Here is a 15,759-nt window from a genome sequence, read left to right on the forward strand (position 1 = left end):
GCAAAAAAAAAAAGGAAGAGAGAGAACTAAAATGAATGGCAATAGGGCCAGGGGAAGAACACAAAAAATGAAAGACAATACAAATATGGTCATTCCAGAAAAGTCATCTCAGGCCCAGGGCATCTCTGCCCTGACCACTTTTAGACTCCTTAAGGAGAGCTAAGATGGCATATCCTTCCTGTGATGAGGGTGACCCTGCTTGCTAGAACTGGGGATTTTTAGTAACTCCTTTTTCCCCCCCTTTTTGTGTATTTCTTCTTTGATGTCACAGAAAGATGCAGAGTAAGAAAAAGAATTACAAGTGGAAGTTTATCATTATCAAGGATACATGGATTTGTATATAGACATTCATACAGACATTGAATATTGGATAGAGGCTCCATTTTAATGAGAATGTTGATATAAAAAGAGGATATGTTTGTACTCGAGTTCAATTTCTGCAAATAAAAATAAAAGAAACACATAAATCACAATACTTGCACTTTATTAACATTTTTCTCTGCCTGAAGACAGCCTAAATCACGCAAACCACTGAAGGATTTCATTAATTAACTGACACTAATTTTGTGGGTTTTGTACACTGGGGGTTAACACTCAGCTGCTGAACTTTACAAATTCATGTTTCTGCAGGAACCAGGAGGTCAGCAGAATTGCTGAAGGAAATCCCATTAAAATCAAAAGTATTTGGGAAAAGAAGATGGCAAACACATCCTGAATTTACCATTAAAAGATAAATAATTTAACAAATAAATAAATGAGCACATAATTTGGAAAAGCCCTAGAAATGGGTGGCATAAGGTCAGAATCCCACTCATCCCACACAATAACGGCTATAATTTTAACTGTCACTGGCAAGGATAGAAGAGAGATTCACAGCAATCAAGGAATTTTTTTTTTTTTTTAAGTTTATATGTTTGACAGCCTACAGTGGAAGTCAGGGAAAAGAAAAGCTATAAAAGCAAACAACTGCAAGCTAGAATTCATTTGCTCCAGCTTTGCAAAGGCAAACCAGTGGATGGATGCCGAAGCATAAAAACAAGTGGTTTTATACCACAGTTTTATGCACACATAAAGAATTTTAAGGGAGACAAACTGTCAAAGGGCAGATTTCCGGAAAAAAAATGAGAGAGGAAAAAAAGTGTCCCTTATGTGGAGGACTATGGGGCTAAACCCCATACAGTTTTAGAAACATCTGATAAGACTACTAAAGAACTACAGATCCATATAGTACACTGCAATACTGGTAATTTGTGGGAGCCCTGATCCAAAACTCTAGACCTTGACATCTTTGACCCTTATGAAAGTCAAATATAGATGCAAATTGAACAATTTTGATCTAAACAATGAAACATCTCAGAAACTGAGGGACATACATCCTGGCTGGTACCCACCCTTCCTCCTCTGACAGCCCTCCTCCTCCGTTGCTACCGTTTACCCCATTTCACACCTAAGGGTCACAAGAAGAGATCTTCTGCCCTATGATGACATGGCAGTCACTGTTCCCGTGCTGTGACCTGCTCCAGGAGTACCATCCCCACATGCCCCTTTGTGTGGACTCGTGATTTCCAGGCTTCCCCCTGCATACTAAATCAGCTGGAGTTGAGAAGAACAGGACAGGTGAGTCACAGCAACCAAAATAATGGGCTGGCTGCAGGACTGGTCAAGATAGTGCAAAACATCAAGCATATGTCACTGTCAGAAAGCAGGTTTGGAAAAAGCAAGAGACAGACCGAAAAGCCGTGAAAACCCCAATTTCTAAGCAACTCTCTGACATGAATGTGAGACTGATGGCCAGAGGCGAGCTAGCAGTTTTGTCTAATACAGCCCATATATTTTGGGTATGCTGAATTAAATGAAGCTATGGCAAAGCCATGTATCAATGAACATAAAACTCCTCCAAGACCAGCGAGGCATGCATGGTCCCAGAAGAAATCACGTCCAAGGCTGAATTTGTAGAGAAAAGAGCCAGTGGTAGCCGAGAGAATGACACAGTCCTACACAATTTTAGACAGAAACAGCCAGGAGACTGAGACAGTCAGGTTCGCATTGATTATTACCCCATAATCAAAAGAGATGGAAGGGCTATCAACTCTGAGACCAAAGGGGAAGGACAGTCTCACACTTAAAGAATCAGATGAGTTGGATTCTGTTCCTAAGACTATCACAGACCTCTACTACATGTTTTAGACAATGAATACAAAAAAACCACTATATATATCTCTCTCAGAAAGATATATATAGTGTTGGTCATTCATTTTTCAGTGGAGTGAAGGGTGCCAAATACTCTATGCTGTTTAATTTGAGGCAGGCATGTAGACAGAGAGGACTCCACTAATTCACTGAGTAATGACTAGACTCCATGGCATTTTGAATACTGAAGAAATTAAGACCCTGACCCAGCCAATTATGTTAGCACAGTCATAACTGTAACATATGGTTCCTCCTTTGAAATCAATGGATGTGCAGTGTTCATGTGTTTATAGTGATGCTTTGTTAGCATGTGATGCTTATATAGTTGTCAAGTTTCAAATTAGACAGAACGAGACGGAAAAAATAGAAGGAATGAATTAAAAAGCATGTAAAATTTTAAAATACATGCACTCAAGCCTTTTTTACTAAAATAAATTCTGAGTTTATCTGTCTGTATTTTGGGAAAGTGCTGGCACTATACTGGAATCCATTCTAAAAATGCTGGTCATATTCTGTATTACAGCAGTATCATAATCCCTAAATGAACAAGCAATTTGGTCTTTAGCAATAAATGTCATTATATCAAATTTGAATGGACACTAAATATTCCCTGGAAACACACATCCTTGACAGGCATCGTGCAGCCAGGAAGTTAATTTTGTCCAATGTTCACAAAATGGCGTATAACAGCAGGTTAATTAACTAACTATGTTTCAATATCCACCATTCTGAATTAAGATTTCTCAGCAAGAAATTACAAGGAATTCACATTTAGTTGAATAAAGACCATTTTCCAATGAAATCACTTATTTTTCAACTACAGTATAAACCAAATTACAAAAGTCCTAGTTCAGAGCCAATATTTTTCATGGATTTAATTGTAACTGACAGATATATAACCCTTGCTAAATTGGTTTACTGTGGGTAGTTCTTACAAGCCTTTCATATACTGCCACTACCAATGGATGGCAAATTTATATGCAAAATTGCCATGCTAGCATAGACCATCTAGCTCCCCTGGGAGAAAGAAAAAGAAAAAGAAAAAGAAAAAGAAAAAGAAAAAGAAAAAGAAAAAGAAAAAGAAAAAGAAAAAGAAAAAGAAAAAGAAAAAGAAAAAGAAAAAGAAAAAGAAAAAGAAAAAGAAAAAGAAAAAGAAAAAGAAAAAGAAAAAGAAAAAGAAAAAGAAAAAGAAAAAGAAAAAGAAAAAGAAAAAGAAAAAGAAAAAGAAAAAGAAAAAGAAATCACTTCTGTATTGTACTCCATTAAAGAAGAATTGATTCTCTAGTCCCAGGAGACATGAAGAAAACTATTTCATTTTTAAAGGTGAAAACGAAGTAGAAGAAATTGTGTGGTTTTATCTAATTTTGCCACATTTTTGCTTAAACAGTTCAAAGCATTTCAGCAGGGATGTATGTGCCTTGGATGATACAAGACTACATACATGGACAGAAGAGTACTTAGTATGATACATGATTTATACCAGAAATAACACTCTAGTCATTAGGAAACAAGCAGCGATAAAGACGACAAAATTAAGTACCTATTTGTTATCTGTCATCAAACCATCATAAGAACCAGTGAATGGGACATACAGCACACTTAAGAAAACCCTGCATGATCAGTAAATCATATTAGCAGTACCTTAGCTATGGCTTGGTAAAGCATAAATGAAAGTAAATGTCTAACACACACAAATGGAGACCAGTATGTATATACCTGTCCAAGAAACATGTCTGACAATTCAGATTCTCTTTAAATGCTCCACTTCAGTTGTCTCACATAAGAGGATTCTGTCATTCTAACATAAAAAATTGACAGGATCCTTGGAAGAGACAAGCACTTAAGGTTGCTGTTGTAAGTGATGCAGTATTATAAAGAATGAGCTGAATAGAACCCCAGAAAAAAACATTTTGCATGAAAAAGGCTTCCTACCATGCTAAAGAAAAATAGCAAATTAGAATGCTACACAGCAGCTACTGTAAAAAGGATGTCTTTTTTTAATACCACAATATGATAAATTATCTTAAGTAGCACATTAATGTCAGAAATTGAGCATAATCTAACTTCTTTCCAGTGACAATATTAAATGGCTTTCAGACGTCTTTCCTACTATTCTGACATTAAATTTAATAACACCCAGAGAGACCACAAAAAATGATTCAGTTACAAGAATCATACTGTACTGGATCATTGCCTTTTAAGTAGGATTCAGCTAAATGATTTGGACTCTGATGTTTTTTGGCACATTCAAGAGAAAGGTATGAAATTTGCTATATAACATTTATCAGTAGTGAGCAAAATTCCTTTCAGTATCCAGTTTGCATTGGTAGTGGGATTTTCTTTTGTGAATGAGACTTTGATTATTGTTGATTCTATGAAAAATTGGTCCCAGATAGACCTATAATCCTGAATTATTTTTTTTTTCTTTTTTTTAACTTTACCCTACTTGGTATTCCTGAATATGGACAAACCCTGCAAGCACATGTAAGAGTGTATAACATTTTCCACTCTTAGTAAAGAAAATTAAGCAAAAGGCTTAATTAAAGATTTGTATCACAGGACAAGTCCACACACTCCTGCTGAAATTATTATAAAGGGGAAAAATTGGTATTTGTGAAATGTAAAAGAAATTAATACGACATTTATTTCCCACCTTCCAAGAGAGTACTTGAAACAATGAGAAATTACAAATAGAAACTGCAAAAGATACATATAGGGTCTCTGCTGTAGTAAGTCTCTAACAAATGTATTCAACCATGAAAAGCCACATACACAGTTCTGCTGTGGTGAAATGCTGATATGCACAGAGATGATGATGCAAGACTAAGAATAAATTTAGATCTTGGGCTCAAATAATAACTGAGTTCAAGTGCAAGAACTGGCCATCACAATCTTTTCACATTCCTGCCTCCTCCAGCAGTTCTGACAATGCACAGTTACTGCCTTTGCTATAGTCATACAGCAAGAAGCAAGAATTCAAGCCTCTTCCCCAAATGTCCATTGAACTCACAAGTTCAAGACACGTTTCCACAATCAGTGACAGGACCTGTGAGCCAGACTGACTAATTCCAATTCTAGTCGCCACAGAAACACCCAAGATAGTCCCAATGCTGCCTATGCTCAATTCAATCAGCTCCTTAGATTCCACTGTCCCTTACCCCAATTCAGAATAATTCTTATTCATGTGTTTAACTTGGAAACCAATGAAAAGGACTTAATGCATGGGGAAGTTCTCCACTGAATCGGTGCTTTGGCCAAAAGGAATTTCTTTGGCAGGACAAGCGAATAGTCATGGAAAGGGACCTTTTAAAGTGCACATCGAATAAGGAAGTTAAAATTCCAGGTATGGGTGTTAATTTGTTTGGTGAGGTGTTTTTTCCAAAGGTTTAGGCTTACTGGGGCCAGGCCTGTACCAGCAGCAAAACACACACTGCTGCTGCTTCTGCATGCTGGGGTCTTGGGATCCAGCCTTTCCCTCGCTCAGACACAGCAATAGCTCCCCACTGAGAAGGTAATTTAGAGATAAATACATGGGGGAGGAGGGGAAATATGTACATTTCTTCAGTTGTAACCATCCTCTATTAAACTTCTTTAAAGATACTACCTCAAGGAAGAAGGCCAGTAAAGAAAAAAAATATCATTGAGTGACTGTTATTTAAGCATTATGAGCCTGAAGAAGAACATGTATTTATATCACATACTGTTAGAGACTCCCTAAAACTAAAGATGTTTAATCTTCTTGCCTCCTGAACAGTCAATAAAGCATTTCTTCAGAAGCTCAGACTCATGAGAACAAACCTAATGCTGTAGCTTCCATGACGGCTCATAAAACGGGTTACGGTCATGCCTGATTTCCTTACGGCTTCTCGTTTGTGAATGCATAGTTAGACCTCCTTTTCTTATGTACATTACCTTGCATTAATCAATATGAAAGTTCATCTGCCTCTTTATACACTCAGTAACTTCAGTGTCATGACATCTTTTTCCAAGTCTGCACAGTCAATTTTAGCTTTGGCCATTTTGAATACACAGCTTAACCACCTCATCCAAACCATTTAGGAAGACACTGAACAGCATGGACCTCCATATGACACCACTGCTAACTTTGCTCCAGTGTGAAATCTGCCCTCGTTTCCTGCCAGTTATTAAACCACTAGAGAATACATGACAGCTTAGGGCTTTTTTTAAGAAACCTAGGTCAGGGCACTTGTCAAAAGCTTTTTCAAAATCCAAATACACTCTATCAACTAGACCAACCCTATTCAATTGCTTGCTGACTCTTCCACAGAACACTGACATATGTGTTCCACCTGTAAAAGCTTCATCAACTGATCTCTACTATATCACATTAATCCCTGCCTGCTAATTTCTATCTTTATTATTGTTTAATAATAAACAATTATACTGTTTTGGTCTGAAAAATCAGCCTTATGACACTATACTTCCAGATTCCCTCTGGAGCCCTTTTTTCCTTTTTGGCCCCAAAGTGGGATCACATTTTCCACATTCTGTTCCTGCATCTCTTATAATGTATTGAATGCTAGCTAAAAGACAACCTTGAGCATCAGTGGGGGGGAAAAAATGTTAACAATTACCATCACAGGGAAATACAGAAAGCCAATCATGTTAGTCATTGTAAATGTTGCAACGTGTACTTTGCTCTAAGGTGTCAGCAGCTTTACAAAAGAAATGGCACTACCTAGAGTGTATCACTACAGATAATAATTAGTCATTGTAGTATTCAGGCCTTACTCACTTATAATAAATGGTATTTCTGCATAGTTGACATATTCACCTCTTCAGCTTTTCATAAAACTGAAGCAACACATTGCTCCCATTGAAGTATCTCAGACACTTCATGGGTTTCCAGTTTGTTACTCTATTTTTCATTCTCACACAACTCATACTCGTCCTTAAAGTTTGTCTTTTCAGCCCCTTCATGGTAAGAAAAGGCATGTTTCTCTATGGAATCCTGTCCTGCTCTGAAAGAAACCATTTGACAAGAAAGGAATTAAAACTTGTTAAGCTATCGGTGCTCAATCACTCCCTTAAGGACAATAAGGACTGGTCCTCAATGGGTCATTCTCAGCTTAGTAAAGTGCAGTTTGGTGGGAATTAGGCAGCCCTTGTTTTGCTTTTCTTGTGTGCATGACTTTTGCTTTACCTATTAAACTGTCTTTATCTGAACCTATGCGTTTTCTCACTTTTACTCTTCTGATTCTCTCCCCCATCCCACCAGGGAGGAGTGAGCGAGCAGCTGCGTGGGGCTTAGTTGCTGGCTGGGGTTAAACCACGACAGAGGTGAGGAAAGAAAATGCTGCCCCACCAGCTGCTTAACCCACTGTAACCACACAGTAATAATAGGGCGAGGGACACCGCTGATCTGGGAACGATCGCACAAACCAAGGAGAGCACCAGCCACAGCCACAGATGCTGCGGTAGGAAAAAGTGACTCCAGAATCCATTACTGGTGCTGGCCTCTATGTGCATCTCATACTTACTGTTGGACATGCTGCAAGAAAAAGCCGAGGAAAAACATGACCAGGAGAAGTGTAAAGTAAAAAGCTGTTAGAAGAGGAGGGACTGAAGTTAACAGAGGACCACAGCACATCTGCCAGTGTTTGCTGATTGTTCTCTCAATTGCTCTCACTTAAAGCAGTGAAGAAGAAAGGTAATTACTTTATTCCCATCATCCTCATAATGAGATACTAGCTGACTAACTCTTGATCAGCAGAAGCTGGTGAAGAGGAAATTATAATGGAGAATGTTACTGCACAGTGGGCTAAATGCTACCAAAAGCTACTTGGCATTACTCAGAGAAGGTGAGACTATGAGTGTTTAGTATTAAAAGAACACCTATATAGGACCAATAATTCTCCTTTGACCACAGGTTCTAAGAACTAGGACACCTGAGATTTCATTTGTGCTGACTCATAATTTTTACAAAAAGCTATATTGCTGGAGGGGTTTATTAATGGGCAAACACTGTCATTTATAAAGTTGCAAAAGAGGAATGGGTTAAGAGAGACATTGAATAGGTATTGCATATTTTAAACGGTGGATCAGGGAAGATGCCTAGTTACTTTATTTTTTGAGGAGCATTAAAACTAGTAACTAGTACACCCCATCACCATTTGGATGGTCTTCACCTTAACGCAAGAACTAAAGGGCTGATTCAATTAACAGAGAGGTCTTATCCTCTCCAGTACAGCACAGGATTCTTCCAAATTGTGGTCAGTAAGTACATGGTGAGAAGGACACAGCTGGACCCCTGGGCTCAAACAAACAGTATCTTCAATAATGTTTTCAGTGGAGAACTAAACAACAGAGACCTTTGAGGGTCAACAGCAGCTTGTTGACCTATCAAGTCTGGAAATTCTTGGTGTAGTGTGCCAGGCAGGAGAGATTTCTCTCCATCACCCACATTGCCAGCATGCTACATATATATCCCATGTTGGAGGAGCATAGCTGCTCAAGGTCCTGCCATGCCCCTTGGAACTGGGGTAGAGCTCTTCTCTTTGAAAGCCTTCTGCTGTGCTCACTAATGAAGAAAGTAGATAGACCACATGACCCAAGGCATATAATCTCCTGCCATCTGGGACCATGCACTTGGTCTTTATTAGACTTTGTTGATCTATTTGAAGACACCAGATAAACCAGAGCTTTTCACGAGGCACAAGTCATGCTGGTACGCTCCACCAGCCACCCTCAACATGTAGGATAAAGGTTGAAGTCTCTTGGCTACACATAGCTGCAGGCACACAAGTGCAGTGAGGTGCAAAGACAGTTTATTGAGCTGCAAACACAAGGAGATACAAGAATGCTTTAAAGATCTTCCGAAGGCAAAGTGCTTCAGAAATGTCACGCGCTCTGTTATTCCTGGTGCTAAGCCTCACAGAGAAGAGGCAGGCACAACAAATGGGCTCTACTAAAACACACACATAGAAACGGTGTTCCTTAGCAAACCCTCCTCCACTTGGGAATCTCTAAATTACTGTGCCAGGTTTGCTGTAATCCACCATTTAATACTACATCCTCTTTTCTAAACACACTGGAAAAACAGGAGAAGAAACCATTTTCATCTGTGAGTTTCCCCCTGCTTAAAATAGCCCAAATTACTCCTTTGTTTTCCATTTAGCACAAACTCACTGACTTAAAAAAATATAGTGTTCTCTGTGAGCAACAGCATCAGCTACAGGCATTTAGGCTGACAATCTCTTTATGTTAATGCTGATTTGTATGGTTACTCAAGGTGCGTATTTTAGCTCTCCTGTGCACTTCAATTCTATCTTCAAACGCTAATCTCTTGTAACCTATGTAAATAAATATTGAGACTCTGCTGTGTGGGTGATTAAACAGTTATAAATATGAATGAAGGTCTCAATAATTTGGTTGTATTTTAATTAATTTTAAATAAAATTAGTACAAATTTTACAATTTGAAAGATGCTGTATTTCCTAAGTTGGAGAGACATGTATTTCTCTCCTGCTACTCCATTTCCATACTCCCGATTTACAATTACATGTGAAGCAGAGGGAAACAAAGCCCCCTCAACCTATCTCCTTAACCTCAAGCAGACAGGCAGCACCAGCACCTGCGGCTGAGCCTTGCTGGTAATGCAGAGACTACTTCTGCCAAAGGTGAAGCTTGCATTGGTTTTGGACCAATGATGTCAAAGGAAATTTTGTCTCTTACTTTAAGAGAGGGAAGGACAAAACAACCTTTGCCATTGTTGCTGTCAGTGATGTTAATGGCTCCAAGGAAGCCGACACTCTAGCACTGAATCTGCTGTGAGGCCGCCAGCTCTTTCCAAAGTCAACGGGTGATAACAGCTCAGGTACATCCAAACGGTTGTGGCTCGCTCTCTATCCCAAGACCCTTCCCCTTGAGCCTATCCAACTCTGTTCTAGGCTGAAAGCTTCCAGCCCTGTTAAAATTCATCTAGAAAACTATTTTTTAAAAAAATCGAAATCTGAAGTTACCTTTCCAATGCCAGGGTTGTCCTTGATTTTGGACACAGCTCTCAGAAGGCATGGTGGTGCTGGGGGAGGACAGAGCTGCAGGATGCCACTAAAGTTAGTAGCATAAATAGAGAAGTCGTGTGTGTGTGGCAGGGGCGGATGGTATTTCTTTCTCTTCGAAGACAGGTTAAGCTTCTGTGCTGCTCTGTATAAAAGTAATAGCAAGAAAGGACAATGTTACTAGGTGTTAATGGGAATCTGGACCAGACAAACAGATGCTCATTGTCATCACTGCCTGCTTAGCAAATCAAGTCATTGTGTTCTAATCTGATTTCATAAGGATAAACCATCAGGAGACTAATAGAAGGAATATATGGGTAGAAAAATTACTGGCAAAATATTCCGTTAATTTCTCCCCCAACAGAGTTCCAATTATAATCTAACTTTTGCCTCTTTTCCCCAACAGCTTGACAGCTGAATCCCAAAATGCTAAAATCTCACTGACGTAATAAAAAGCTGAAATAATCCCCTTGTCACTGGCAGGACCAGATGGACTTTGCTGGTGATAACATTATGAAAGTGGTTCTTTGTACTCTACAAGTTACTCAAGGCAGAGAATAACACTCCAACTCAGCTAAGCTCAAGATCCTCTCTTGCTGGCTGCACTGAAAATCCTACTGATAACAGAGAATTTCCTTCAAGACAGATTGGTTTTTCCTCCTCAATTCCATTCTTTCACATTAAAAGGGAAAGCTATTAAAGAGACATGCTTTAATGTTCTGAATGATAATGATCCTGCTTTTGAAATGCAGAATTTCAAAACATAAAAGATGAAGAAGGAGGAAAAATTAAAACATACAATTAAAATTGTAACATTCTTCCTTGTGAATAAGAATAGGAACATAATCCACTTTTCTGCTATTCCCCTTTGGCAACACCAAACAGTATAGCAAGAAACAAAAACAGAAACGCAACTCTACATCAAAACCCACATGGGAAAGATGACCCTGCAGAGTTAAGTAGAACAAATATATGTGTTAGTGAGCATGTGCTAGGCAACTGGGGGTGGCAGTGAGGGTGAAATCTCAGCTCTGCCAAAGCAAAGGAGAGCCTTGCCACCTGAATAAGACAGTCAGTAGATAGCCCACTCTCAGACACATTTGTAAAAGCATCCAACATGCTATCTTTCAACATTCCTTTCAATGACTGTTAAGCTAGCAAAAATGTGAAGTGTCACACTGCCAGCATCTGTGGGCGATCTGAGACTGTGCTACTGATGCCTACAGGTCTGAGGGCAAAACGCTATTCTGATCCATGCTTGCAATATAAAGGCCTGTCGCTTTGGACAAATCCGTTTACAAATATGTGATGACAAAAAAAATCTCTTTATACAATGGCTACGTTATATTTTCATCATGCCTTTCAGCCCAGGATCTCCACGTACTTTTCAGTGAGAATGAGCTGGCATTAGCATCTGTGAAGTATTATAAGCAACAGACACATGGAGAAACTAAGGCAGTGCTTTGCTGTCATACCTAATTCATGGTAAATCTAGATCTCTAACCTTGCCATGAATCCAGTGATCAGGCAGCCTGAGGCTGAGTCAGCTTAGGAAGCTGATCAGAGAAGGAAACTCTTCCTTTGGTTATATTTATGGCAAGCTAGAAGCAAAAATGACCACTGAAAGCAGGAGGGCTGCAGTTTCTTCCAGCAGCACTACTTGCTTCAAATGAGTTACAGTACAAAGAATTAGCTGTGTCTGAGGAGGAAAATTACTCACTTGGGTCAAGATTAGACTGCTAGTCAGTACGAGGGGCATGAGTCTCAATACAGATCTCCAACATTCCCATCCTATGCTCTACATTCCCAAGCATGTGTGTTAAACTCTTGGACCTTTTTCCTTCATCAATTTCTAGAGATGCAGACCCCCCACATGCTTCCTTCTCCCTGTACAAACACTGCAGTATTTAGAAAAAGGCTCATGTGGTGAAAAAATGAGGCTGTAGTTCCAAACTCAGAGGGAGCCAGACCACTATCTTGTGAGGGACAAGTTGGACTCTTGCTTCTGAGGAAAGAAGCAGCTTTTGACTCCTGCTGCATCCTGAAACCAGCAGGAACTGCATCCCACTGTGAAGCAAAACACTGCAAGCACAGACTTATACAGAACCTCAGGTTTTTGGTGGCAATAAGAACTGATTTAACTGCCTAAATCTCAAATCCCCTTGCTAATACCTCATTCTGCAAGAAAACATATGCCTGAAATAGGACACCAGGCAAACAGTTGCACAACTTCGTTATGGTTGCAGCTGCACATTAAAACCGTTAATGCCTCCTAAATTATATGCAGCTTTATCGTGCAGAAAAGAGTCTCTACCTGTTGGTACTCTCATTGTTGAACTCCAGACAGTCATTACCCTCTATCTCCAAGTACCAATTAACAATTGTGGTTATTATTTAATCATCTTGTTGATTAATATGAAAGATGTTTATTTCCTTGTTTACATGCTATGATCCCTTGTTGAAATGATAAAAACTCCTCAAGAGAATGTCTTCAAAGTGCAATCAAGATATACATTAAATCCTGATGAAATAATTATTCCTTCAATAGATCCGGCTGAAGGAGCTCCTCTGGGAAGCATACGTGAAACAGAATGAGATACAAAGGACAAATTTACTCAGGAATTGTGTATTTAAGCACCTAACTAAGCACTAACAACTCAATGAGTAAATGCACCTAAAAAGGCCAAGCTAAGCAAGGTATATAAACAAATTAACAGCAAATTCAGCCTTTTTAAAGTATAGCATCTCTCAAAATAGGTCAGTAACGCAGTTTTGGACAATTTCAAAAAGCAGATCAAAGATACCAAATCCATTACTAGTTGTCTTAATTTCCCCACCAAGACAGAACAACTTTCAAAGTGATGCACACTTTCTGCATCTCCACTGTTCAAAGGACAGTGCCATATGCTAGCTAAAGCAATTAACTGCTATGGTGCTGATAAATCCTCTTCCTATGAGTCTGGAGTGCCACAATTTTACTAAGAAATTTGGCAAAGGGACTGCTGATGTCCATGCGAGATAACAGGAAACTGAAAAAGTAGAGGAACTGGAGTAGCTGTTGTAGAAAATAATCAGTGCTTTGATGGGCAACAGGCCAACTGCACTAATAATGATGTATGTGGTTCACATTTAAAAAGCATCTCGTCTCAGGTAGCAGTGCACAAAGCTTAATTACAACCTCTCTGTGTTTGAATGCAAGAATTACTTTGCCCAGCATTAAAATGAGGTTGTTTCCGGAGTTGGAACTTCACGGACATCTTGTACCAGCAGTATCAAACAGCTTGTTGGGTTTTGTTGGGTTTGTTTTGTGCTGGGGTTTTTTTTGTTGTTGTTGTTTTGGTTTGGGTTTTTTGTGGGTTTTTTTTTTTTTCCCAGGAAAGGGAAAAGTTAGGGATCTAATGGAAAGAATAGGGCAATTTAGACAAAATGAAACATCACTATCAAACTGTAGACTCTGAATATGAATTAAAGTAATTGTCATCCTCAGCTCGTACAAAAAGCACAGTCAATTCTTTAACTACTACAAAAGCCAGCTGAGCAGCAGCTTTCACACGCTTTGCTTGGGGTCCTGGACTGGTCCAGGCAAAGAGTACCACATAAGGACTCATCAGTCTCTATGCACTTCTTAGCAATATACTTTGTGGCATCCCAGCCAAGTACTCATTAGGCCAAAATATAGGCGAAGCTGGTTTGGACATGGTCCCAACTAAATTAAATAAAATCCATCTTCACAAAACCCCTTACTTCAGTAAAATTCATGAGAGTACGTATTTACAGGGAGCCCCTTCCGAGACACTCCAGAGTGCTGGATTTTCTGCAGTCCTTATCCAACAACCCATTATTGAATTTACACCTCAGTTTCCAGGCCTTTTTTTCTCCAACATTCCTTTTCTCAGAGGGACTTTGTCCCATGAAGACAGGGAAGTTTAAGCTCTCATAAACTGGGCCCTTTTTTCCTAGCACCAGAAAGACAGAAGTCAGGCTCATAGCAGATCACTTTCCGTAGGAGCCTAATTAGGTGCCATGCCTCTTTCCTGATTTGCTGCTTATTCTCAAATTTAATCTTGCACAGGAGGCCCTCACATCCATCTTCAGCACCACAGTGGGCTGTCTGACCTTCTCCAATATCAACTGCTGCTTCCTCACAGGGAAAATTATGACCTGTAGGGCACTCTATGCAAAACTTAAGCATTACAGTCATTTGTTTTTCTGGGCGTTTTCCCAGCATTTTGTCACAGTTTTGACACAGATGTATGCTTTCCACCTACCTTTGCTTTCCCCACTCAACCTCCACCAAGCACTCCTCTACAAAACATTCTTGCAAGGGAAACTAAGTTCCGCACTCTTATGCCTCTCTTCCAATTAAAGCATGAGACACACCAGCGTATATTATTTTTACCTCTGGCTGTGAGATCTACTGTCTGCGTTTTGCTTAACTCTTTCCATCTTTAACAGAAGATGTCTTTTAAGATGCTCTGGAGAGTTCTTTTCTCATAGTTAGGTGTCACAGTAGAAAATAAAACTAATATATGGCACATGCAGGGCCCCTCAAATACCAAATGACAAGGGACAGTCTCTAACCTGCTCTTTCCCTCACACAATTTACAGATTACTAGGTTTTCTGCCATGCATGGATGAGACCAGTGAGGAAAAGCATGGCCAGATCAATTGCATAGTGCTAGGCATCTAGGGAATAAGACTCTGCAACAACAGAAGCTACAAAGCCTGCCCAGTAAAAGAACCATACAATTTTTTAATTTAAATTCTGCCTACGTGGTTAACATGACATTTCAGATATTCTGATGTACAGCAAGCTGCTTCTAGCTTACACTCACTGTACACGTTCTGCACATTATAGCTGTGAAAGTAAACAGCACAATTTAAATCCCTGAAGAACAGTGTTCCTTCTGGGCATAATTTCTCCATGAAAAAGAAAACTAGATTTGAAACTTTTATAAGTATGCAAAATTATGAATTTTTGCTTAACACTTTGTGGAATTTATTAAGCTTCAGAAAGCAGAGTGATGTGAAATATACTCTGGGACACATAGTGGAAACAGGTCAACTGAGAGATACACAGAGGATTTAATTGACACGGTGGGTTTACGGACAAACCGCCACAAGTCAGAAATAGAACTAGGAGTCCTGCTTCCCATTATTAGGCTCCACTGACAAAAATAATAACAGAAAACTTCTGCACATTCATTTCAGCATGACTCATTACATATTAACAGTTTTAGTGTTATTAGCCAGCCTTATCTTTCAGAGATCACTATTATTCATATTGTGAGAATGCTTAAGGGCTGCATGGAGAGGGTCAAGAACAAAGAACTGTACAGTCCAAGCCTTAAACATCCTGAACTTTGGAGTTTAGTCAAGAGTACACTTACTCAAGAGTTTTGGTTTGACCTTGACAGCTATCACGGGAGCAATTTTTCTCCTGATTCTGAACCATCTGCAAAGCTTGCAAAATTCTGGACACAGGTTTACGCTGGGAATCAGTCTACTATAAAGCAAGACTATTCCAAACTTTCCCAGTTCCCAGCCC

At 39.3% G+C, this 15,759-nt stretch overlaps 1 protein-coding gene across 1 annotated transcript in view; it reads right to left on the minus strand.

Annotated features, from left to right (window-relative positions):
• KIF26A (kinesin family member 26A) overlaps positions 1-15,759 on the minus strand; it is a 100,998-nt gene that overhangs the window by 20,556 nt on the left and 64,683 nt on the right. The window contains exon 5 of the mRNA XM_075753437.1: positions 10,173-10,356. Coding sequence (XP_075609552.1) covers positions 10,173-10,356 — 184 coding nt within the window. The remainder of the gene's footprint in view (positions 1-10,172; positions 10,357-15,759) is intronic.

This window comes from Balearica regulorum, chromosome 5, assembly GCF_011004875.1.
Source record: "Balearica regulorum gibbericeps isolate bBalReg1 chromosome 5, bBalReg1.pri, whole genome shotgun sequence".
In the NCBI taxonomy this organism is placed as follows: Eukaryota; Metazoa; Chordata; class Aves; order Gruiformes; family Gruidae; genus Balearica; species Balearica regulorum.